General features: G+C 34.6%; 1 protein-coding gene across 1 annotated transcript; it reads left to right on the top strand.

Moving 5' to 3' along the window:
* Positions 1-1394: 1394 nt before the first annotated feature.
* Positions 1395-21048, top strand: LOC104081598 (syntaxin-binding protein 5; the record flags this gene model as incomplete). The annotated part of the gene is made up of 11 exons (XM_009584412.1): positions 1395-1518; positions 2990-3068; positions 9183-9337; positions 10403-10475; positions 12672-12819; positions 13237-13304; positions 14396-14436; positions 16550-16770; positions 18278-18456; positions 20283-20408; positions 20897-21048. Coding segments are annotated over 11 exons (1366 nt in total), but the record flags the coding sequence as incomplete, so codon positions are not given.
* Positions 21049-26519: the final 5471 nt, after the last annotated feature.

Below are 26519 nucleotides of genomic sequence, written 5' to 3'. Positions count from 1 at the left end.
CTTAATGATTCAATGATTCTATGATTTTAGTGTCACCTAAAGTTATTGTACTTTTTTCGTTGTCACTGTAGATATACTAGCCTGTTGTATACCTAGAGATCATGCTACAGCTACTTACAGGTCTGGTTTTATTTTTCAGGCTTACAAAACGTTGTGAATTGTGTAATAGCAAAAGATAGTGCTCTGTACCAAAGTTTATCATACTCAGCCCACAGAATTATTAGTTGGATTATTTTAAAAATACATAAAACATGTATTTTTGTTATGCTTTAAATAATATTTTGCTGCATTGCTAAATGTAACCAGATGCTCTATAAAACTAGACAATAAATAGCCATAAAGCTAAAGACCTCATTATTCTCTTTCAGCGTTCTTTCCATCCCATCACGTTGCTTGTAGAAATTAAGTGATAGCAGTCATCCTTCTCCTTTGTGCTCAGTTTATCAGATCTTTTTATGTTCTTAAACATTAATGTCATTTCAACAGTAATGGGTTGTTGTGTTTCCTTCCTCTTGACCTTCTTTTTCAAGAAAAGGAAGAAGTGTTCGTTTCTCAGGTTTATCCTTCCTTCTATAAAACTTACTTTCTTACTGGTTCTTGAGACCTATTTCTACATAAATGTGTATCAAAAGCTGTTCCATTTACGCTATGGGCTGCCTACTGTTGTCAGGGTTAGAGTCCACATGGGAGGGTATTTAAAACATACTTAATACATAGTATTGCTTATCATAGTATAGATAATCTCTTTTCTTAATGAAAAGAGCTTTTTGAAATGCAACCTTTGCTTTACCAAGTCTGCACTTTCAAACTTGCTGATCCCTGACTTTGTTTGGTACTACATTGGTAAATAAAAACAAATTTTCAATACTTACGCAAAATTTCTTTTATAATACCTGCTTTTATTTGCTAAATAAAAATTTATCTTACAGACAGAATGAGCAAGACTATTTCACTTTGACTCTAGGAGACTTCATGTGAGATGTCTAGGTTTCTGAGCTACATATGTGTAGATGTGATATTGGTAGACTGAATTTGTCTTCTAACAAAATCTACAGTGATTCCACACTACATAGGGAACAAGATTAAATTTAACTAAGAAATACTAAACTTAGTTAATCTGTAGTCTATAGATATCCAGATCTTCTACTACTTTAAGTTGGAAAAGTTATTTCTGGAGACTCTACACTCATGTCATTTTCATCTGTCGTTTAATCTCTGGATTCTCCCAATCATATTGCTGGGTAAATTAGGACATACTAAGAGCAGTATGATTTGATTAGTACTTTCTCTAAGTTCCTTTTGCTGTCTAATGTCATTGAGGAAGGAGTAAGGATGAAATGATACTAAGATACTCAATTTATACTGTTCTGATTTTTTTGTCTTTTCTTGCATAGGCTATTCACTCCGTGGCTTGGCATCATGAAGGGAAACAATTTATTTGTAGTCACTCAGATGGTACCTTGACCATATGGAATGTAAAATCTCCTACCAAACCATTCCAGACAATCACTCCACACGGTAAGATGAAAATAGATACCTCCTGTGTTTGACAGCTCTTAAAACACAGAGAACTTATTCCTAATAGAATTGTGTTTTGCAAAACCGAGTATTAAAAATGTACTTGCAGTGCAAGTAAAAAACTTTCTGTCATATCAAATACTGATAGATTTAATTAAGAAAATAAGTCTTTATGAAATAAGAATCCAAATCAGTGCAGTTCTGTCTAAATCTCTAAACTTTAAGCTCACCTTTCACACAATGGCATTGATCTCAAAATTAACTAATGCATATTTTGCAGGGCTCGCTTTTTGCCTGACATTACAATCCCATATGTTGTTTAAAATACATATAAGCAAGCATCTGTTTCGTGTATAAATGTGTAGATTACCATATAAATTCTTGGAAAGGTTTGTAACAGAGTAAGACTAGCATCTGGTAAGATGTTCCCACTTCTGAGAAATCTTGCATTAATGTTAATCTAGGAAATTAACATTACATGTTGTTCTTCTGTGAAATATGCTGCTGCTCTTCAAAAAAATTCTATACAAATGCTAGGTTTACATGGTGTGCATGTGTCTAATTAGTCTTAGCAACTTATTTACCTCACATTCTTAAGTGTGAATGTAACAGGATAGTCTGTGAGGTTACAGTTGTAGTACAAGATGCTGTAGTTAAGCATCCTGGTTTAACCGTTTGAGACTTCAGCAAGTTCATGTTGACTATATGGCTGTGGACTAGAGTGGAAAAAGGAAGCTGTGGATTTTTGTATGATCCAGTAGCAGTCAAAAATAAAAACCTGACTGCTACTGTAGTAGTAAAACTAGTTAGACAAGACTAACTTTATTTTAATATGTTTTGGCTTCTTTTGTTAAACATTTTTATTTTGATCTTGGGATGCAAATTAAATCTTCTGCAGAACTTTGTAGTTGTATCAGACTTTATCAATGTTCAGATAGAAAAGATGCATATTTACACCATATTCTTAATTTCCATGGGAAATTGTATCTGTAGAAGCTTTAGTTCCTAATAGCGCACAGTAGAGAAAAAGCAGGCCTTCATGTTCGAATTCAAGTCTTAGCCCTTAAGGGTAATGCTCAGAATAAACCTCATTTTACTTGTAAGCTGACCAATTTTAATTGCAAAATGGTAGACATGAGAAATTTTAAATCTCCCAGTGCTACTTAAACAACTTTTTAGGGGAGGATTATATTTTTGAAAACAAATATTCTACAATACTTCAAAAAAAAAAAAACCAAAACTACCACCCCACCAAATGAAAAAAACCCTAGACCTAAATATTCTAGGTTAGTGTATTGAGAGTTTTAACAAATCTTTAATTATATTATTCCAAGGCATACTCTATAATTGTTGGGGGTGTTGAATATATGCTTGTATGAATGTTCTACTTTGCAAGTTGCATAGTGAATTTCATAATTTGTCATCATGTTATGGAACTGTAAGATTAATATAAGAAAATAATTCACTTTAGGAAAGCAGCTGAAGGATGGAAAGAAGCCAGAACCCTGCAAACCTATCCTTAAGGTGGAATATAAAACAACTAGAGCTGGGTAAGACTTGTTTTGTATGCAAAATTAACACATGTAAAATAAAAGCAGCTCTCTAGGAATGTACTTTGTTTCCCAGTTGTTGGGATACATATCCTGATTGTACTAAGCTATGGTAAAACAGCTGAAATAGTTTTGGTAAATCAGATATTGCTGAATAAACTCCAAAAACATATGTGAACAAATTACTATATACAAACCTTAAGTTAGGTAAAGATACTGCTAATGCATTATCTACATGCTTCTTCCATGCTACTAAACTCATGTGTATTTTTGCTCAATCTTTTGAGAATATTAAAGAAAAAAAGGCTGATAAAGCACAGAAGACACTAAAGCACAGACCTGAAAAACTGAACTTTGACAAGTAGTAGCCTGATGCTAATATTCTAAATTCTGAATACTGACAGAAGCTTTTCTGGTAGAGTGCAGTAATTTATGCAGCAAATTGTGCCTAATTATGCACATTGAGAATGTAACAAAGCAGTAATTGCAACAAGAGGCTCAGATGGAATTGCAGTATCTTGAGTAGCGTGTTTTGTTACCAAGACTGCAATTAGGATTGAAGGATTTAATGAACTGTGTGAAATTTCTTTTATTTATGGTTCTGAAGTGCTTTAAAGTATTTGAGTAGAAAGTGCAATATAAAGATAAAATATTCATGGAAACCTGTTCAGCTATTTGCAAATGTTGATTCTTTTTTTCATATTATTATTTATTTTCTTTTACTTTTGGGGGGTGGGGGGGGTTCTGTATTGCTTTCATTTGCTTTCCAGGCATTCAAATCCAAAGATTGCTACTTAATTGATGTAATATAGTTTTCTACTATATATTGGTATACCCGTACATATAATATCAGTGGCTTTGTGTATTTTTATTGTTTGCTAAAAGTGACGTTAATAGAAATTTAAGACTGTGGGTAATTCCCAGATGTATGAACATTTATGGTCAGTTGGAAAGCCATATTTTACTTCAGCCATCTACATCTGTCTGCATATTCCTTTCTCAACTGAAATGTCAAAAGCTGATCCAAAGAAAGATACAGATAACCAAAAGTAGTCTCAGCTTCAGCAAGTTAAAATTTCTGCAATCAAAAGCCTTCTGTTATGAATAGCCATTCTGAAGGAAAAGATTAGTTCGAAGCTTGTTCTATGCAATTATAATATCACAATGTGAAAACCAGTTGACTTTTCACACAGTTTAGAGAGAAGCTTATTCTAATATAATTTCTAAGAATACATAGCTCTTTGGGGAGACTACTTTTTCCTAGTTTGGGCTTTTTTCTGTTACACCTCTCATTTTCCAATGTTCATCCAAACTGAATGTTTTGATGCATTTCAATTTGTTATTTTCTCTCTAATATTCTCTTCATCTTCAGTGTACTTCTAAATCTGTAACTGTTGTGATACTCTTCCAGAACTTTAATTAAAAAGAAAAAAAAACCAAAACCACAAAAACCAAAATTTGCACTGTGGTGGTGAAGCAGTGCACTGAAAATCTCCATTCATTTGTTGCTACATGTACTTTAGTTCACACTTCAATTTTCAGTTTCAATTGTAATCTTTGTACACGAATTTTAAGGCAAGGCAGAACTACCTTTCAGTGCTTAAAATTTTGATAGTTTTTCTCTTTACCAATTGAAATTGATTAGGTATGAACATGATACAATTTTGACTTTTAGCTAAAGCACTGTCATTTGTTGTTCATGGTATAATTTCTGTAGCACAGAGGAGAATGGTCCTGTAGCTGGACAGGACCAAATTTTTTCTAGCTACTGAAAGAATATAAGAAATAAAACAAATAAACTTGCTTCTATAGCAGTCTGCTCTAACTGTTCTTCAAAAACAAACCAAAAAAAACCCACAAAAGAAAACAAAACCACAAAGCTTACAACATACTTAAGAGGTACTGTTTAATGTATATTTAATTTATTTCACCTAACTTCTTTATTGTGAAAAACTGAGTAACCGTTCCGTGTTTACTTTTTCCATGCTCTGTGTGGAACTCTAACATCTTTTGGTCACTCCTTCTTTCTTGCTCTTCCCTTATCCAGAGTGGTCTAGGATCTAGGTTTGTTTCAGTATCTCCTCATGTGGAAAACACTTCATTTGATGTGCTCTCACTTGTTTTCTTTACTGCTTCTAATTCTAATAAACTTTTTTTTTGAGAAAATGTGTCCAGAACCACACAGAAGGAAGGAACATAATTGATTGCAACCTATAGTAGGGGCTACAGACACTGTTCTTCCTAGTGTTGCAGCTCTTACTAACTCCTCCTCACTTTTTTCCTCCATTATGTTTTCCATATTGTGAAGCTGGAGTCAGGGAAACAGGAGGACATGAGGCTTTTTCTGGTTCTTGCAGACTGCCTATTTATCTTTTAAGTTTGTGGGTTTTCTGTTGTTCGGTTATTTGATTTTTAAGTCTCCTGCAGATAGTGCCTGTGAAGTCTCCAAAGCCAAAGTTGTTTACCCTACAACAATAGTATGTCTGAAGCTTTATTTCTGGGAGAATATATGTAGAAAGGTTACTGTTGACAGTTGTCCTGTACCTGGGCTAGGGGGTTGAAAAGGCAAGTTCTTGGTATGTTCCTTGAGAAAACTGGCATAATTTTCCAATCCCAGACCATAATGTCATTGTTCTCCAGCCATTTAAGTTTATCTAAAATACTCCATCTCTTTGCAAAGCAATGAGTTCCAAAGGTAGGTTACCTTTTGAGCTTGATGAAATGGTTTCCATGCTGCCTTTTATGCGTACTTTTCTGTCTAAAGTGAATCTAGAGAAGCTCTTGAGCTTCCTAATGCCATTTCCCCTCCAGATTCAGTTCCTTATAGTATTTACTCTGGTTGATATTAGCATTATGGTAAAATTGCCTATGCTTATTCCTCGCTACTAGAGCTCTGTGTAGTAGAAATTACAGCTCAAAAGTCTCCTCATAAACGATAATCAAAAAGGGTAGCTAACGTAGCTGTCATTGACTAACTGTAGAACAGTACCGCTTAGCAAGATGAATGTATATAATTGGCACCCAGAGTTTACAATAATAATGAGGTCTCCAGGTAAGTAAAAGTTCTTGATCTGTTAATTTAGTTTGAATAGTGCTACTTTGTTTTGTGAGCTTGTCGGTTCAAAAGCATACTTCCCAAAATTTGTAATTTATCTTCACTACTACTTCAAGATTTCAGTCTTAAGCTAAACTATCTCTTGAAGTCTTTTCCACCTTTATTACTAGGGGATTAACTTCCTGACAAATTCACCCATGGTTTGAAAAGTAAGCCAACGGATACCAATGGCCTGACTTCTGTATATACTGTTCTTTCTCATATCCGGATTGCCAGAAACTGACTGACATTTGACAATTTACTTCTAAAATTGAGCAGAAACATCCTCCAGGGTTGTGAGCCACTCAGCTCTCAGCTGTATTATGTTTTCACACACTGCAAGGCCTAATCCTGTGTTTTCTGAAATTTTTTTCAATGAAACATCACCCCCCTCTGTAGTGAATTTTTTTATAGTGTTCCCCAAGTGATTTTACAGATTTAACTGATGAGGAAATTAATGTTAAGGGATTGCTTCCATACCTGCTGAAGCAGAACTGTTTTGAAGAAGAATCTCTGTATTAGCAGCTGCTAAAAATGCTATATAGCAATTCTCTAAGAGCTAAGCACTGCTTTTTGTTAAATATTTTCCATTGTTTCATGTAGGTAAAATGTAACTATCAAAGTTGGATCAATCTCATCTATTTTACTGTAAAGTACATTTTTTTTATTTTTCTTTTAAATTATGCATTTCTGTTTAACATTCATGTGCATTCACCTTTTAATATGTATCACAACTGAAGGACAACACTTCAAGTATTTAATTAGAAAATGCACAGTTTGTGTTTGTGGTAAATCCATGGTTTAATGAAAATATGAAAAGTTCATACACAAACCTGTATTAGTCTTTCTGGCAAACTAAAGTCAACTTTAATCTTTGACCCACCTGTGAAAAATGCGTGTGACAGGTCTGCGTAATCTATTCTTAGCTCTTCCGTTCTTTGCTTCATAAGGAAACAGACTCTGACAAGCCTGCCCAAAGCAACCTGATTACCTTGAAAAATAAAACCAGGAGAAACCAGCATGCAATTTTCATTGTGATGTATGAAACTTAGAAACTGAAATTTGTCACTTTGTTATTGTCAGTTGATCTTGGTGAACCTGCAAGTCTAATAATTACTGCAAATTGTCCTGGCAGCATTATTTTTTAAAAAAAAATGATTCTATGAAGACAAAATACTGCAATAAATCATTCTAGCACAATGAGATACTGCAAGTACATCACATCAGTATTTTTCTATTCATCGACATCCTGAAAAATATCAGGTTAAATTAAAGTTTGTCCTTTTCCTGAAATTACTTCACAGACCTGACTATAAAAGATTGTGTGAAGTTCCAACATGAAGAATTGAGATTGAATGAAAACTTGGAGAAAACTTACTCCTTTTCTAGAAATACACTTTCGGCTACTGTTGAAAGCAGGATATTGAACTTGGTAGACCCATGGTCTAATTTATGGCCATTCCTTTGAGATCTCTTCCTCAGCCAGCAGAACTCTTTGATCCTATCAACTCTTCAAGTCATAGGGCTTTCTGAAGGATCAGGCAGATTGTGAGATAATTGTAGAAACTGAAAGACTATCTCGGTCTGCTTTGCCTTCAATGCTACAAACACAGAGTACATTTCAGTCAAGCCTTAAACTCATGAAGAGCAGCATGTGCGTAAACTACACTCTTCACGCACAGTTTTCAGGAAGAAAGATGTACCTAATCTGTCATATTTATGTTTCAAATGCGAACTAGGGAAAGCCATTTTGACAGTGTGGGAAAGATGGTGTTATAGGAAAAGACAAAAAATACAAGATCTCTTCAGCTTTGTTTTCACAATATGTCAGTATGGCTTTTTTCCCCTAGAGATTTTCTCCAGATACTGACATACTAGCTGCTTCCAAGGTAGACACAAACAAAGGGTAGGATTCCTACCTACAGTGAGCATAAAGTACATCAGAAGACTTTCACACCCTAAGTAATTATTTTTTCTCCAGAAATATAACCTGGAATTTGAGGCAATAGTCAATAATGGGTGAAATTTCTTGAGTTGTATACTTATGAACAACTCTTTTAAAAGTATTATGCCCTATTTTAAACATAAACAGTATTAAAATAGTGATGAGTTTTGATAATTGGGAAAGAAAAAAATACCTAGTAAAAAGAATATATTTACTTCATCTTGTTTTTCAATAAATGAAATACTAAACTGTATATTTTGTACATATTGGACAAAATATGGATGTATTTAAAAATATGTTTCTGTAAAGACTTTTAAAAAATTTTTTAAGGGAAGCCTCTAGTCTCTTTTCTCAAGAAGAAATATTTTTGCTTTGCTGTACTCAACCATTTAATTATGCAATAGGAGTAGTCTATGACATAGAAGTAGTTCCTTGAAATCTGTGCATGGTGGCAGGGGGGAAAATGGATAAAATGTCTATAGAGTAAATGTGTGATGAGAGAACCACGGAAATTTATTTATGTCCTTGCTTCTTAAAAGATGTTAGGTCTTTGAAGCTTATCAAGCAGCTGGTTTTGTCTCCAAGACAGTTCAATATTATTGTGACTGCAGAATTACTTTACGCTATTTGCAAAATTGTTCATCCTTCAAAATTTAGGGTAATTCTGTACAGCAAGTACGTCGGACTATTTCTTCCTGATCCTGCTGTAATATTTTATATTATGGATAAATGAGGCTGTTCGCAAATCTGCATCTGCAGTTCAGTAGAAAAGAAACAATTCTAAAGTTTAACAAAATAAAAAAATCTCATCTTGGCAAGCAGTTGCAAAGATTGGTTAAATAAGCAAAATAGAACAAAAGGTTTGGAAGAGATGTATGACTTGAGTTATAGTCTTCTAACTCTTGGGTTTTAAGTTTTGAAACACACACCCAAGCTACACATTGCATGGAGAGCTGGTTTGCATTATTCTTAATTGTATCTCTAATGATATCTCATTGAACTTCATTATAATGTTACAAAAACTGCCCAATCTCTTTATCTTGGTTTGATCCTAAATGCCTCTGCTTTATTCCAGGGAGCCTTTCATCATTCTTTCAGGAGGCTTGTCATATGACACTGTAGGAAGAAGACCCTGTTTAACAGTTATGCATGGGAAAAGTACTGCTGTGCTAGAAATGGATTATTCTATTGTTGATTTTCTAACCCTCTGTGAAACACCATATCCTAATGGTAAGCTCTGTAAAGATTCTCTCTCCCCTCTCCCCCCTCCCCCCCCAGTACTTTGACCTCTTCTCTTGGGAGTTTTATCACATCAGAATATTCTTTACTATTGCCTTTCTGTTTTATCTCTGGGGACCAGACTGCAGTGGCAACATCTGTTGTCCCTATTGTCTGAAGTATGTTTTACTTCCCAAAGCATCATAATAGAATAGTTTATTGTAAAACCTATTTTGCTTCTAGAAGAACGCCAATTACTAGTTGCAGGGTTTTTCCTTTTTTTTAATCCTAAAAGCATGTGCAGACAAAAAGTAACATTACAATTTTAAGCTGTAATTACTGCAGCGGATGTGCTCACCAATATTTATTTGAGCACGTAAGACCTTTCCAGTCAATGCTAAATCTTGATTGGCATTTGTATAGTACTCTTCACTTTTAGTGACTTCATTCCAATACTCACATGAAGTTCATCACTAACCTGTAATCTCTCTTCTGCAGAAGGGGACTTTTTTGTCATATTTTAGGTAGTTGTCCCAGATTAATAGCAGTATATTGCCAATGACTCCAATGTTTTTAGCTGTCTGCTTAGCTCAGAATTTCAGATCTTCCTGAAAGAAGGCAAGATAAACTTTAGAAACTCTTTCAGTTTTCTTATTCTAGTGTCAAGCTGGCTGTCTTTCAATGCATTTTGTAAGCAATTAGAATTGAAACCCCACAGAATATGAGGAAAAGCAGTTTGGGGGTGGGAGGATGTTATTGTTCAGTAATGGCTCTTTCTCAGAAATACTGCTTATACAAGTTCCTCTGCATGTTCCTATTCCTGTTATTTGAGCTGTTTAAATGGTTCTAGCAAATTGGAAGAGAGTTGAGAATATTGAATTAAAGGGGGAGTGTGGCTTTTCCAGACTTAACTTGGAGTATTCAGGGGGGTGAGTGTATAAAATACCTTCAGAAATTATAGTCATCTAAGTGTCTTTTCTATTCTTGACTGATAGAGTGTAAGGACTGATCGCATTCTTGAGGCTGTGCGTGCAAGAACTACATTTACCAATAAGTAACTTTTTTCTTTGTTTTCAGACTTTCAGGAACCATATGCTGTAGTTGTTCTCCTAGAAAAGGACTTAGTACTGATTGACCTTGCACAAAATGGGTAAGAACCTTGTGTAGTCTTTTTAATGGTTGGCTGCAGTGATCAGCCTGTTGTTCTGCTCTATAGCTTTTTAATCTACTGTAATACCTCCCTGTCCATAACATAACATTTTTAATATTAAATATAAGGTTTCTTAGCAGAACTGAGAATATTTGTAGATCAACTTTTCTCAAATTAATGTGTACTAGATGAGTAGAATATTGTGTGACTTTTTCCGGGCTTGATTGACCAACAGAAATTACTTATAGATCACTGCTGCTTTTTAATTATCATAGTTTATTTTGAAGTTGATTCCTTAGTGCTATGAGGGGAGCTCGGAATGTTGGGGAAGGGAGCAGGGGGAACAACTGTTCAGGTAAGCCAAGTAATTTTGGCTGACACTGAGTGTTGTTGTCATCACATAAATATTTGCTGATTTTATTGCCAGATGAATTGCTATCTGTGTTGCTTAAAGTAACTCGATACTGATGCAATAAATATCATATACATAAAATTAGAATGGTAACATCTACTCCCTGGTTTACTAGTGTGGTGAGAGGTTGCTTAAAAGTAGTATCCTATTACAGTTTTCACAACTAATACTTGCCTTACACATTTTGAGTCTCTTGTTACTTTGCCCGTGGAATAGTCCGTATACTCTATTAGGTGGTGATTAAAAATTCTGTATCCTACAAATTTTTTTATCAAGGGTTTTGAAATCAGTATAGGCAGTAACAACTAACTATTAGGGGATTAGTAGCAGAGGAACCAGACGGATAAGATCTTTGTAATGTTCCTGATTAAAAGTCATCAGTGGTCAGTGAAGAAAAAAAATCCTTGTGAAGAACATCCTTCTAGGGCAAACCAAAAACCTGTAAATATGTATCCTCAAAGTCAATGGTGATATCTTAGATAATGAAGTGTCTATTGAATTTGGAAGAAGGTCAAGTTTAGTCCTAATATCTCTGTAGCTACTGAGCAATTTCATTTAGATTTTCCAATGTTACATGGCCATATGCTGTATCCAAAACTTGTTTCTGATACACCAATGGCATTAAGCTTCCAACATTCATATGCTGAAAGATTAATAAAACAAGTTTTAATGAGCTTGAAATAAAAAGATTTGTACAAGGCTTTTTTTCTTAAGTGAAATAGTTTGCAGTGCCTGAAATTTGAAGTTATGTTAAGGCTGTTCTATTTCATGTTAAAACATTTTCAGCAGTTATGTTTTTAGAAGACTTATAATGGTCTTTGTATGATTGACTTGCAAAGTATTAATGTTTCACAGCTAAAAAAAGCAACAAAATTAATAGATTTTTTTGCTACAGGAGGTTTTCTTTTGCCCAGTGTTGTCATATGGATTTATCATATTTTGTTAAAATGAAGCCTCTTTTTCATTCTATTTTTAAAGATTGTTTTAGCTTTCCAGATAGCTCTGTATAAATTTATTGGTATGCAGCATGTTTTCATCTGTTGTTGCTAATTTTTCCTTTAGATGTGTTGAGAAACTCTGTCCCTTTTTGCCTCTGAAAAAAAAAAAGGGGGGGGGCGGGGAGCATATGCATAGTATGCATTTCTCTGGAGATAAATGTTCTTTGAACACAGATACATTTACCTCTATTATTACTATTGGCTTTTTTCCTCATTATGGCTCTGTCACTTTTCTGATGGAGGTGGTGGTGGGGAGTATATGTGTGTGTGTTTGCTTCTAATTGGTAACTGAGTATTGCTATCTATAACTTTAAGAAATTGATCTTGGAGGTGCAAGTAGGTTATGAAAAGTGCTGGACAACTTTCTGTCTAAGAACAGTATAATAAAACAAAGTGAGAAGTGGAATCCCCTTGTCTTTCTCCCTGGAATAATAGACTGAAGAGTTAGAAATAAATTCATAGCTCCACATTACCACAATTAAGACTTGGTAACTTCAGTTTTTCTACAGGCCATTGAAATAGTAAGCTTTTAAAAATGTAAAACTATAGGGCATAGCGGTGTTCTAGAAATATTCTAGAAACAGTACAAATGTCAGGTTCCATCTAGAGTACTACAGTATCTTGATAGTGTACTGGATGAGCAGTGAAGTTGCATAGTATATTTATGCATTTATTTTCCTCTATACGAAAAGAACGCAAACTTAGTCTTTAGTGGTTTACTTGTGTTCTGCATTTTAAAAAAAAGATTTTCCTAGATTAACAGTCTTCCCCTTTCATCCATTAAAGGTACCCTATATTTGAGAATCCCTATCCTTTGACTATACATGAATCTCCGGTTACCTGTTGTGAATATTTTGCTGATTGTCCTGTGGACCTCATACCTGCACTCTATTCAGTTGGTGCGCGACAGAAACGTCAAGGTTACAGTAAGAAGGTACAACATCTAGTGCGTACATATGTATTTGAAAATACTGAAAATCAACAGCTCTGAACAACATAAGAGTGGCCATACTAAGACCAAAACTCCATCTGACTCATTGTCTTGTCTTTGACAGTGGCCAATAGCAGATGTTTAGGGAGGATATAGTATATGTCAAGCCTATAGTCATGCTTCCCTGATGTGCTCCCATTGATTGCTGTATCACTGGAAGCTAAGGGACTTCCTGGAGCAGAGGTGTTGTTTATAGCCCTTGTTGAATTTTTTTTTTTCTTTTTCCTCTGCAGTGGGTCTGTCTAATTACTTTTTGAAATCATGTGTAATACTGGAATCTGCAGTATCTGCAGTAATTTCAATGACTTAAGTTGGCACTGTATGATATTTTCTTCCTCAGTGTATTTGTTAATCTTCCAGGAATGGCCTATCAGTGGAGGCAACTGGGGTTTGATCACTCAGAGCTATCCAGAGATAATTATTACAGGGTAAGTGACACCGTAGTGTGGTAATAACTTCCTTAGCTGAGTAAATAGAAGTGAAAATATTTTGTTCCTCTTATAGAAAACAATGTTCTAAAAGTGGTTTGAATGATTTAAGAAATTATGTTCACCAGACAAGTCATTTGCATAATCTTCTTGAGGCGTTAATAAGAAAGTAAAGCAAAATGTGGAAGAGAAGGTAGGAACCAAATGATAGCAGGTGTTTTACGGGGATTATTATTATGGTGTGGCATTGTGATTATGTCTGCTTGCTATCAATATATCCTGAATGAAATTTATCTTTTATTCTTCAACTTCTGGAAAATAGTTGAGTAGTGTTTTAAAGCATAGGAAGTCCATTAAATAGTTACTGACTTCAGTTCTCAACAGGAAGCAAAGCTTTTTTTATTTCAAAAAGGACAACCAAATACTTAAATCTGTTCATTTTGATCTCTTTTGAGACTGATCCTTCTAATACTACTCTAAGGAGTGTAAATAAAATTTAATTTATAACCATGCAGGGCATCACTGAAAGTGAGAGCACTACTGAAGGTTTTTTTTTTTTTTAGAATAGCCCATTAGCCCTAATGAGGATTACCATCACTTTATACTACACATTGCAGAAACTTGGAGAGACAGTCCTGAAAAAATCTAGTCATCTGATTCTCAATTTCAAGGATAAAATAAACAAGTTAGGTGACTCATTTACACTGAAATACAGCATATTTAGGCGTCTCCTTTACAAGTGTCACTCCAAATAAAGGGCATCTTTTAAGAAACAACACATGGTAAGGTATACCAAACTGCTTATGGGAAATGCAGGTTACTGAAATCAGTATTTAAAAAGGTAAATTAGTATTAGTACAGTGGAATTTCAGGGAGTTAGCCTCCAAATGTTTTTTAATCCCTTCTGTCCAAAGTTAGTTGGGGCACATGTTTGTAAAATGTCAGCTTCCAATAAATTGTGAAAATAAAGTGTCACTAAGAATACTAATAAAAATGGAATATTAGCCATATATTTTGCTAATCAGTAGCAAAGAGGTCTAACACTCCAACTAACGATTTTACCATCTTATTAATTTTTTAATATTTCATAGGCATGCTGATGGGTCAATCAAGTTTTGGGATGCTTCAGCAAGTAAGTGTTTTCAGTAGAGATTTTTTTTCCTGTGCAGTAGGAGTTTTCTAAACTTACTGATTTTTCTAATGGAATGTAATTGCAGACTGATCATTCTCATTATTTCCTGCCTCATGTAGAGTCAGTAACTCCATAGGAAACTTTGATTTAAAATTAAATAAAATTAACATTATTTCTTAGTTAATGGTTTCACTGTTTCTACCGCCTCAATGAAAATGCACTGGTAGTCCAAAGGCCAGCTAGAATGGAAGAATTCTAAAATTTTTTTAGAAGCACCTTCAGAAGCACCTTACTGAGCATAGAGATGCATGACAGGCAAATGCATTTGTTTTTAGTACAATTGGATTTCAATAAATTATTTCTGTCTTTTTAGACGGGAGAGAGGCATGTGTTTGTAAGACATCAGCTCCCCATAAATTACAGTATCTAAAAATGAGAATTGGAACCAGTAGTAGTTTGTGCTAATAAAATGATCTAGGCATTTGTGAAGAAACGCAGAAAAACGGTAAAATAAAGACGCATTTCTTTGGTGGAACATTGAACAGGCCTAAAGAGTGTCATTTTACATTTCTCTTCAGTTAAAGGGTCAATTGCATCTGATGGTCTACACAGCTAACAGTGAGAAATGCAGTAAGAATTCAAATTAGAATGGACTACACAGAGTTAGATGTTTTAATTAATCTAGTTCTGACTAACCTTATTCTTGGTACTTAAAAGCTGTCTGAAGCAATCTTGGAATCATTATCAGTTTGTCTTTGAAAACTTGTGGAAGACTGGTGAGATTCCAAAATGCTAAGGCCTGTGTGGGTGTGGGAGGGAACAGATGCAATGTATATGTTTAAAAACCGGGAGGAGGAGTATTTGGAGTGTTACAGATCTTTAATTTCAGTTTGGGGTGGGGGTGGAACCTGGGAGAGGGAGAGGGGGGAAAAAAAAAAAAAACAAACCTGATTGATTCTGTGTGCTTAAAAATTCTATTCAGCATAGATCTGTCAAAAGGACATCCTGTTAAAGACACTTAGTTTCTTTCTAAAATAGATAAACAAACCTGTTAAGGGAGAAACTGCAAGTATCCTGTATCTTGATTTTAAAACTTTTAAATCTCTCTAATAGCACAGTCTTATAGATGAGCTGGAGAAGTGTGACTCAGGTAAAACCACTGAAATGTGGAAGAGGAGAAAGGAGGTCATAAATTAAGTTTTCCTAATTATACGATTAGTATTTGTAGCAGTAATTGTGGGCCATTGACTAGAGAATATGCCTGTGAAGTTTGAAAGCAACACCAAGACAGTTGAAAGAAAATTTAAGAAAGAATTAAAATTACAATTGAGAATGCTATTACTAATTCTTGAATAGCATCCAAGACAATTTAATTGAGTATAAGATCAATGATTTACACTCAGAACTTATGTTCTGGGTTCTGGGAAAAAAAAATGGAGGTCTAATGGATTGCAATATCAGTGTTGTACAAAAAAGAAATCATTGGGATAAATAAGTGGGAATATCTGTAAAACCAACGTTGAGGAATTCTTTCACAATTTTAAACTGTGGCAAGACCTCACTAGAACAGTTCTAGGAAACACGCTATCAAGAAAAATGTGGACTGATCAGAGGGCAGCGCTTTTGAATGATCAGACAGGGTAAAATAAAAATTGGAGGAACTGGGGCTGTTAAGTCTGAGAACAGAGGTGAGAGGCCATGGATTTGAAATACTGTAAGGAGAAAGGAAAGGAGCTTCACTTTCTCTGCCATAGATAGGCTTAAGTTGTGGGTATGGTATATGTAACTAGATGTTATTATAAAGAAATCCCTAAGTATAGTTAAGCCTTGAAGCTGTGAGGACTTAGTTTATAACTGATGCTTAGTATATATCTCTCAGGAAAAGTGGTGTTGTGTTTTGTTTTGTTTTAAACTAACTGATCCTGTCTTGGGCAAGTGGTGCACTGCACGGGCAGAGTCAACACAGATATTCAGTGCTTCTACTCTGTCCTCTTTTGTTGAATATAGTGGCTTTATCTATGAAGAGAAGTTTCTAAATTATAAAAAAAATGAACAAGAGAAAAATACTTTTTTAGATCAAAACTAATTTTTATCTCTTTTGATATGTTCCTAGTAACGCTTCAAGTACTCTATAAGCTAAAAACAGCCAAAGTATTTGAAAAATCACGGAATAAAGATGACAGGCCGAATACAGATATAGTAGATGAAGATCCATACGCTATTCAGATGATCTCATGGTGTCCAGAAAGTAGAATGCTGTGCATAGCTGGAGTTTCTGCACATGTCATTATTTACAGGTTCAGCAAGCAGGAAGTGACAACAGAAGTCATTCCGGTAATTACTATAACCATTTTTTAACTTTGTAGGATTTAGCTATAAGAAGATTGTTGTAGCAATTTACTTCTTCATTGTCTTTCATTTTACTAGTGAAATGGACAAAAACAATTGCCTTAAAACAAGGCAATGTATTTTTGTGGAGGAAAAATTACGAAATTCAGCAAAAGTGAAAATTGCACACCAAGATTTTGGTTTTCATTGGCTTTTTCAGGTTTTGCAGCCAATAATAGTTCTTCATCTATCAAAGCAAATAGTGGATCAAAACTTGGCTGTATCAAAGGTAAAATGAAAACAGAAGTGAATGAGATGTGGAGTTGAAGAATTTTCAAAGCTTTTAGGGAGTTGATTCCTTTTTTCCTTGATTCCTAATAATTACCGTCTGCCTTGGCAAAACTTCTGCAGCATGCAAAGCTAGAAAAGTAGAAGTGTGCCAGACATCCCCTAAGGTCTGTTAAGGACTTTGCTGTGTCACTGTTATATTCTGTATAAGATACAATGACGAGTTATATTGCAAAGGTTTGAGAAGTCCTTTGTTAAATCAGACACACACATGCAACTACTTATCTGAATGTATGAGCTGAAAGCTAACTTGAAGCCATTTAATTATAAAATGTTGTATGTTTTAAGTAAAGCATTAATCATAATGTAGTTGGGTTTTTTCTCTCTCCCCCACCCCCCTTATTCTGCCCCCTTCAGGTAAGTCTCAGTTTAAGGAGATGAGGCATATTCTTTTTCCTTCTGGTGTTTAGCTATATACAAGTACATTCCCTTCTGAGGGAATAGTTTTTCTAAATGATTTTTACAAATCAGCCCCTAGCAAACTATTCTTCAGTACTAGGAATGCTCTAAAAAATACTGTATAGTTCTTTGTTTCAGTCCGTGAGTTAAGTTCTGCTTTGCAGATGATGAGAGTAAGAGTGGAAAACTTTCTTTACGCTGCACTACAATTAATACTGATATTGTTATCAATACAGCAGAAGGAAATCTGAAATCATTATGAACTTACAGTTCTTTAAAATGTATGGTCTAGTTCAGTGCAGCATCAAACATTGAACTAAGTCCCATGTATACAACAGTATAAAGTGTAGCTGTCTATATGCCTTCAGCTCTTCTTAGTTGTAGCATTCCTGAACTACATAAAACAAGTCATCTTCATAACTGAAAATTTATTATGTCCACAGAATTATAATTAAATGGGTCTTGCATCCAGTATTTAATTTCTTTCCGATATTAAGCAGCTAACTTTTGGGAAATAGTTTAGATTTTCAAGTTTTAGCAATCTTCAGATATTCAGTCTGTAGTAATTAGTATGACTCTGTATTTCTGGAGACTACATGTGTGTGTTTAGGTTGCACTGTTTGTTAAACTACTGTTTTCTTTTAAAAGATGGAAAAGTCCTGGATGTCACTTTTATCACTAGTATCTTCAGTTGCACTTCATTTATTTCACATCTAGTTTTTTGAAAGGCAGAGTTTACTGATAATTTTTTTACTTTAATTTACAGATGCTGGAAGTACGTCTGTTATATGAAATAAATGATGTTGAATCTCCAGACGGTGAGCAGGTGCCACCGTTACCAACTCCAGGCACAGGTTCCAATCCTCAATCCATTGTTCCCCAGTCTCATCCATCTACTAGTAGCAGTTCATCTGATGGACTTCGTGATAATGTCCCATGTTTAAAGTAAGTATATTCTGTTATACTTTTGTTGGGTGTGAAACTTCACATGAACATGTGATGAGAATGTATGTACTTTGATATTGTTACAGAAATGTCATTGTTGGTGAAAATGTTGTATTTCTTAGAGCAATGTTTTCCAAATATCTGAAATTTGAGTTCTGTTTTAAGAAATTAATTTTGCGATCTTAGTTTCATTAAACTTCATAAGCTGATTTAAAAAAAAAAAACCAACTGAAAAATCTTGCCTTATAACTGCTGCCTGCTTTAGGAAACTTTGGCATATATGTTAGTATATTTATAGGTACTCATGCTTTAGAGCAAACATCTTCAATAGCAGCAATATAGTTACTTTGAAATCTTATTGTCCATTGAAATGAATTGGCAACTAGTGTTCTGTGGCTCTCCTTAACTTTAGGCCAAGTATGTCTGAATAGATTTCACCTGCTAGTTTTCCAGAACCTTAGGTTTTTAGAGCCAAATCAAAAGCAATGAAAATGCTTACAAATAACTAACTGAGAGGTAACTCTTTTGGGGCTTATAAATACATATTTTTTTTAACTCTTCAGGGGAACTACTTTGTATTTTGGGTACAGGAAACAAAATTAACTAAATGTCCCATTCTCATGGATCTTCATTTTGCATGATGCCTCATAGTGCTCGCAGTGTAGGTCTTCAACCAGTTTTCAGATTTTTTAAATTGGGAGATTTTTCCTTAAGGTTCTTCGTGTGTGAACTTTTTTACTCATTTGAGAAATGAAAGTTAAAAGAAGACAGTCTTTTTTACTTTTCTACAAGAGTGCATTATAAGGCCTCTGGACCATCACCTTTTCCTTACAAAATGTATATTGAACTTCATTTTCAGATATAAAATTAAGATATGTATGTACTCTTTGTTTTCTGAAGTTTTAAGGTCCCAACTTGGACTTCAATTCTTTGAGGGCATCCATGCAGAAAATAACTAATTCTGATGGGGTTATCAGTTTTTGTATCTTATTGGCTGTAGTGAGTTGCAGAAGTGTCTTTCTAAAGAAAACTGGATGGAGTAGAAAAATTGGGAAATTCTGAATTTTTGCAAAATATTGGCAAACCAAAACATGCATTGATGAGAATGAATGGGTAAAATAAGAGGAATTCAGGAACCGGAGGAGCTTATGTTCTACGTAACCTTTTTCACCTTAAAAGGTGAAAGACCTAATCCTTTCTGCAGGTCATTCATAAGTTTGTTCATCAGCGTGCAAACAAAATCTTTCCAGGAACTTCAATTCCCCCATTCCCAGGTTCATTCCATACAACTGGTCTACCATTATAATAATTTACCTTGCTTTCATTTTTTTTTTCTACCATATCACAGCTTTTTGTTTGCATTTGTCTCAGTATGTTGTGCTTCTGTTTCCCTTTTCAGTACTCTTCTTCCATGTGCACCTCTCACCCCCTTCCATTCTCTAAATCAGAGTTCTGGGAACTCTGAAAAGAATGGGTAACACCTTCCTTTTAGACACTGAACACCTTTATCTGTTCAAGTCAATACAGCATGCTAACGCTGTTATGCCTTGCTCTGAAGAGGGAAGAAATGAAGTATTTGTGATCATTGCTCAATTAATTTTCAATTAGGTAACAAATCAAAAGGGCCCTTAAAGAAGTGAATGACCAGTTCCAATGTGTTTTTTTTTCTGGTTGCTTTTAGGTGTTTGTGTTGATTTTTTTTTTTGCAATTTTCCAACTTTCTAAAGTCTAGTATGGTGTAGAATTTAATGAATTCTGAGCCCATAAGGAAAAAATGGAGGCTGTGGAGAGTCATAAAAAGATATCATGTTTTGTTTACTTTGCAGAGTTAAAAATTCTCCTCTCAAGCAGTCTCCAGGCTACCAAATTGAGCTAGTTATCCAGCTAGTGTGGGTGAGTGGAGAACCTCCTCAACAGATAACCAGCTTAGCAGTCAACTCGGCGTACGGCCTGTAAGTATATGCTACACAGTTTTTTCATTATACTGTTAAAGTGGTTTAAAATTATCTATTTAAAAATTAAGTCTCCATGTGTGTTCACATGAGCTGCACAGCAACACGAAAGGCAATCAGTCTCCTGTGCTTAAAAGATAATTCCTTTTGGGTCATGGCTGATCCTGATGGTGCTAACATCAGAAACAAATCAGCATTACTCTTCCTCACCTGGCACGGTACAACCAAGAGTAAGTATCATTAAAGGCTCTGTCAGATAGGTTGGCAAGTACAATGACAGGTATCTGTTCTACTCAGTGTCACGTGTTTTTTACAAGAGAACAATTAAACAATACTGCATTCTAACATAGTAATTTATACAGATGTGTAATTTAGGGTAATTCATAAAAATTAGGAAGTCTTAAAATGATGAACAGCAACAAGTACTGATATAAAACTTCACCAACATTTGATTAGCACTATCTTTCCTTCCACTTTTCTTTTTCCAGAGTAGTTTTTGGAAACTGTAATGGTATTGCCATGGTTGATTACCTCCAGAAGACAGTGCTCTTGAATCTAGGCACTATTGAACTGTATGGCTCCAATGATCCTTATCGCAGGGAGCCACGATCTCCCCGAAAAACTCGGCAACCATCTGGAGGTGAGTAACCCAAAACTTTTTTTAACCAACTGTGCCTTTCTTCTGAGCTTATCTGGGCTATTAGTGTATATTCTTTGAATACAAGCATACTTTTCTCCACTGTGGTTTCATCCTTTCTTCTTGATCTGTCCCTAATGTCACTATTGCAGGTTTGTTACTTCATGTTTCCTTCAAAACTGTTGCTTAACGGAATTTACTGATGCCTGATATCATTATTTATTTTTCAGTGTGATGTATGTTTTAAAAAAAAAAAAAGCAGATGGGAAAATATTATCTGTGTGAATAGATACAGGTACAAATGTACAATGGATTTATGCAGTTTACAAGATTTTAGCTTAATAACACATCGTAAAGAAGTAGAAGTATCCTGGTATTTCTGATAAACCTACCCATATCATATGCTTGAATAAACCCATTACTGTTTGCAGATAGCCAGTGTATCTGCTGGGATTTGTTAGCTTCCTATTTTAAACTTTGACTAGAAATGTCCCTGATAACATGCTTTAGCTTATGTTGTGTATGCTGTTATGTTTTGCTTGAGAGGAAGCCTTTGATTTAAATGAACCAAACAAACTTCCAAATACAAACTGTTAAAATAAATCTTTTCTGAAAAAAGAACTTTGATTTAAAAATATACTGGAGAAGGGTGTTCCTTTGCAGCTGAGGAGGAAAGTGACTTTTCAGTCAAAATGCCAAGCTTTTTATTGCCAAAAGGAAAATTTAGTATTTTTAAATTTTTTCTCCTCCTTGTTATGTAGTGGATACTTTCAAGTTAACTTGGAAAACAGCTAAAGACAGAATGATAAACAATGTCACTGCTGCCCCAAATGATTATTTTTCGATAGGAAATAAACTGTTCAAAAAAATTCTCCATGCTCTAGTGTTGGTTGCTTTATTTTAAGAGATCCAGAATAACATCCAGGTAAGTTCTTTAAGTAATATTTTATTCAAATTGAAATGGATGCTCTAAGATGTATTTTAGTAAATCATTGGTTTGAGAAAGATTTAGTTAGCACCAGTCAGCTTATTTCAACTAAGGAAACTGGTCTAAAAATCATTAACATAGAGCAGAACGTACACAGTTGCTATCCTGTCAGATAAAATATTTTTTTCTAATAAATAAAAACTTTATTAATAAAATTACTTCTTGAGAGAAAGAAGTAACTTGACTGTGTTAATTCCTCTTGGGAGTAAAGAGCTTAAATTCTGCTTCATGCCTTTAGATTATAAACTGCCTTTTGTAGTGTTACCCATTACTTGCTTTGTTTTCTTGGCTTTTGTTTTTTTAATGTATTGGATCTGCATAACTCTGAGTTACACCTGTGTGTCTCAGGTGTTCATGAATTGAGTCCTTTTTGCTCATGAATATAAACGTTACATGAAATCATACATTTTTTCATCTTACATTTTAATACTAACAATCTGCATGGCAAGAGCATCTCATAAACCTGGTTATACAAGTTATTCTGCTGGCTTTTTTGTCTCAAATGTACTGTTAGTGTCTCTGTCTTTCCTTTTCTCATTGCTTCATAAAGGTATGCTGACTGTGGCCTCTTGCATGTGCGGCCTTTCTAACTTATATTCAGAGTCTCTGAAAAAGCTTCGCACCTCTTATATAAGTAAGTCATCTCATGACAATAAAATATTTTTGAACACCTGAATTTGATTTTTTGACTTGTTCACTCATAAATATTTTTGTTAGTCCATTTTAAGTAATTGTTTTACTTTTAGAAACAGATTTTAATCCATCACGCATCTATCGTATTTCTTGTTCATGGCATCTTTAAAAGAAACTTGAAGGAAAAAAAGCAACCATAATAGTCTCTGTATTTTGTGTTTTTAAACAAATAAATATCAAAATCAAAAGGAGATCCTGTCTCAGAAGTTACTGATGTGTATAGACCCGAGATCTTACTCACCAAACTTAGTGTTGTTTTGAGATCTGAGGCTAGAAGCTTCCTTTGCTTGGTCCCCTTTCTGGCAGAAAAAGCTTCAGAACTCTAGTATTAAACTATTATTAATAATAATAATATTTAACATTGTAAAAGACAGTGATTTGTCTATTACAAATGAAAATCTACTTCTACAAAGATGTTGTTCATAGGGATTAAGAGTGGAGGTGTTTGTGTATTGCACAGCCCTGTGGGGTTTCCAAGCAGTTTTGAAATTCAAGCGCCTATGCGAGGGAGGTAGCCCATCAGAGCCATGATTTACTTGAGGGCTTCTCTGACTTATTCCATCATTCACAGCATCCAAGAATTTGGAGAACATAAAGCTGATTTTTAAAAGCGTAACATTGTTCCTTTCACTGGGATGCCAGTTTTCTCCAGACCTTGGGCAGAGGTAGGTAATCTCACCCCATATTTTAATGAAGGAGAGTAGAATAAAACTAAGCTAAGGGAAGAATGACCTGCAGTTAAAAAAAAAAAAAAAATTTGAGATTGTGGTCCAATTCTGTTAGTTCTGCTTTTTTTTTTTTCCTCCAACAAAAAAAAAGAAACACATTTCAGAGAGGGTAGGCTCAATAGTCTTCCATCCTCTGCTGCCAAGGGAGAAAGGGAGCTAGGCGTGAAAGAAATGCTTCTACCTTAAGATGATACAGAACTGAAAACCAGGATCTACCACTCATTTATTATTGTGCAGGGAAGGAAAAGATGGGCAGAAGTCCCAAAACTGGTTTTTGAAGCCAATGATTGTAAAGCTGAATTTACCTGGACTATTTAATTTAGGAATAGGTTAAAACAGGTTTTGTACAAAACAGTTAATTTCTTAACTATGTAGTTATTTTTTTTTCTCAACCATCCTGCCAATACCTTGGTTAGCTGGAGCTACAGTCTTTTTAAAAACTGAAAATAATTTCTCTAGAGTTACCATTTAGTATTATTATTTGTAGTTCTTTCAGTGTATGTGTTGCCCAGACTTCAATAGCTTAAATAAAAAAGCATTATTGCTGTGTAATTTTCCACAAATAATAAGTCTGTTACATTAAAGAACTATCCTTTGCTATATTTATAGGATTGGAACTGTAACAGTCAGAACACTTTTGGATTTTGCATTCTCCCTTTCTTAAACATTAGTATCTGTGTTTAGTGTCTTCAAAAATGCAACAAACTTATGCTTTCTTGGTTTTGTTTTGAAAGATACGCCTTCATTGAATTCTTTATTCTTAAAACATTTGTATTTTAATATTTCTAAATTTAGTTTTCTACAAATAAGACATTTTGAACTACTGTACAGCTCTAATAACCTTCAGGGAGTATTAGTATTTAATTTCTAAATCTTCCTAGAAACAGTGCTTATGTATTTAATGTAGTTGTTTTAGAGAAGCTGAGTATATTTCCCATTCTCCTTGAGACAACCACAATGTATTTAAAAAAAAGAAAAAAATCATACTAGCCTATGCATGCATTTGGGCAAGTTCTTAATTAGTTACATTAAGTTCAGGTTCAGACAGCATGCAACAGAGCAGCATATTGTTATTGTACATTGTATCCTAAGATTGGCAGAACCAAATATTAAATTATTTCAGTGTAGAGGGGAGTAGGAAAACATCATTCTGTTACTCAACCATTTCCATAGGTCTTGCCCAAAAAAGGCAGCAAGAATTGGTCCTTCCTCATTAAGAACCCTGCTATTCTGTATGTTCCAGCATAAAATATCTGTTTAATAGATCATCAGTATCTGCTTACATATTTATAATTTAGTAAATGGCATGTCCTGAGTCAATCAATTGAAAATTTAAAAAGGCTTTTTTAAAAAAAGTTCATAGGGTAAGAGTTCTACCTTCTACCTTCTAAAATATGAAGGTTACATACCTTCTAAAATATGAATGGAAATGTGAGATCTTTCCCTTCACTTGTGTTGCAAGAATATGATGTATGTTTCTGTCATCTTATTTTTTCTACTCAGAAAAGAAATTCAGATTCACGTCTTAAAGCAGCATCTATTTAGAGACAAGGCTCTCTACACTAGCTAGACTGTAAACTGTCATTTCAGGCTAGCTCAACAGATACAAGCTCCCAGTTGGGATCGTGTTTTGGAATTTATCAGTGATTCATACCAGGTATATTACTCACATGTTTGGGGTGGCAATTTATAGTTTGCGAAGCATGCAGTATATGTGTTTTGTGAAGGCCTTCTAGACAGTGTCATCAGGTGCTTGTCAAGGATAAAAAGAAAGTCAACTTTTGCCTTCAGATCATAATAGTGGGGGGAAAAAAAAACTTTGGCCATGTGCCAAAAGACATAAAATGTGTTAGTAAAAGCTTTATAGTGTGATGAAAACTCTATGTGCAGTGAAGGCTTACACTGTTTAGAGAGCTTTGCTTGATATACTGTTTGCTAAATATGACAGGAGCCATTAAGAAAGTCAATATTGGTACCAAATTATAAACAAGTCATAATTTTGACTAAACACCAAAACTTATGGACAGCTGTTATTTTTCCTTCCTTAGCTACATAATCAAGTTCACATAGGACACCGATCTTAACTCCTTTGCAACTTACTGTTGGTGGGAGTTACAAGATTTTGTGTGACTTCTCAATTACTACAGTAAAATACAACTTTCTATAAGTTAGTATTTCTTAGTTCTACCAGAGGCAGTTTAGGATTTTGACAAAATAGAAGCAGTTCTTGCATGCATGTGACTTCTTTTTATTTTTTATTATACATCAGAAAGCCTTTTTAGAATGTAATCTACAAGAGATTCAGAACTGGGGTTGAGTCAAACCTGAAGAAAATACGTGCCTAGAACTCTTCTGGGGTTGCCTGTTCTAGTTGTTTTCCCTATCCCCTTTCTCCTTGAACTGGATCTGGACATGAACTCTATTTGAATTTTTAACTTACACGCCAACTAAACCAGACCGACATCAGCTGTGGCTAAGCCAAGTTCAGAACTGAATCAGTAAGTTTGATTGTTGGGTTTGGGGATTTTTTTACTCCATTTTTCAGGTTGGTTGTTTTTAATTCTAACTTTTATATCTTCATATCAAGCTAATTCTAGTTGTAATTTTTAATTAGGCTGGTTTCCAGTCAAGTTGTAGTCTCTTCAGAGATATATCTGCCTAAAGCTTATGTGCAAAACTGACAAGTATCTCGTGAAACTTACTTTATACATAGTTAATTTCAGCTGTAATTCTAGGGGGTTTTTAATGCAGCGTGGTAATTATGTCTTTAATGACATTATTTGATTTTTTTATTCACTTTTGGGGTTTTCAAATTTTTTGTTACTAGAGTTCAGAGAGAGAAGCTAAAAGCTTATTAGAAGGTCACTTTTCCATATATTTGTGTTCTAGCAGGTTTTAGTCTTTGCAGTTCTGAAATGGAAACTCTTGGATCAATTTGCTTTTGTAATCCATAGCAATTTGGACATATGCTGTAAGCCTGAAACCACAGAACTTTTCCAGGAGAACTGTCTTATTGCCAGTGCGCACACTGCTTCTATCACAAGCCATGTCCGGGACAACCAGGG

This window comes from Fulmarus glacialis, unplaced genomic scaffold (genome assembly GCF_000690835.1).
Source record: "Fulmarus glacialis isolate BGI_N327 unplaced genomic scaffold, ASM69083v1 scaffold44618, whole genome shotgun sequence".
NCBI lineage: Eukaryota > Metazoa > Chordata > Aves > Procellariiformes > Procellariidae > Fulmarus > Fulmarus glacialis.
The sequence above is the reverse complement of the archived record's forward strand: the minus strand, read 5'-3'. Positions and strand labels throughout refer to the sequence as shown.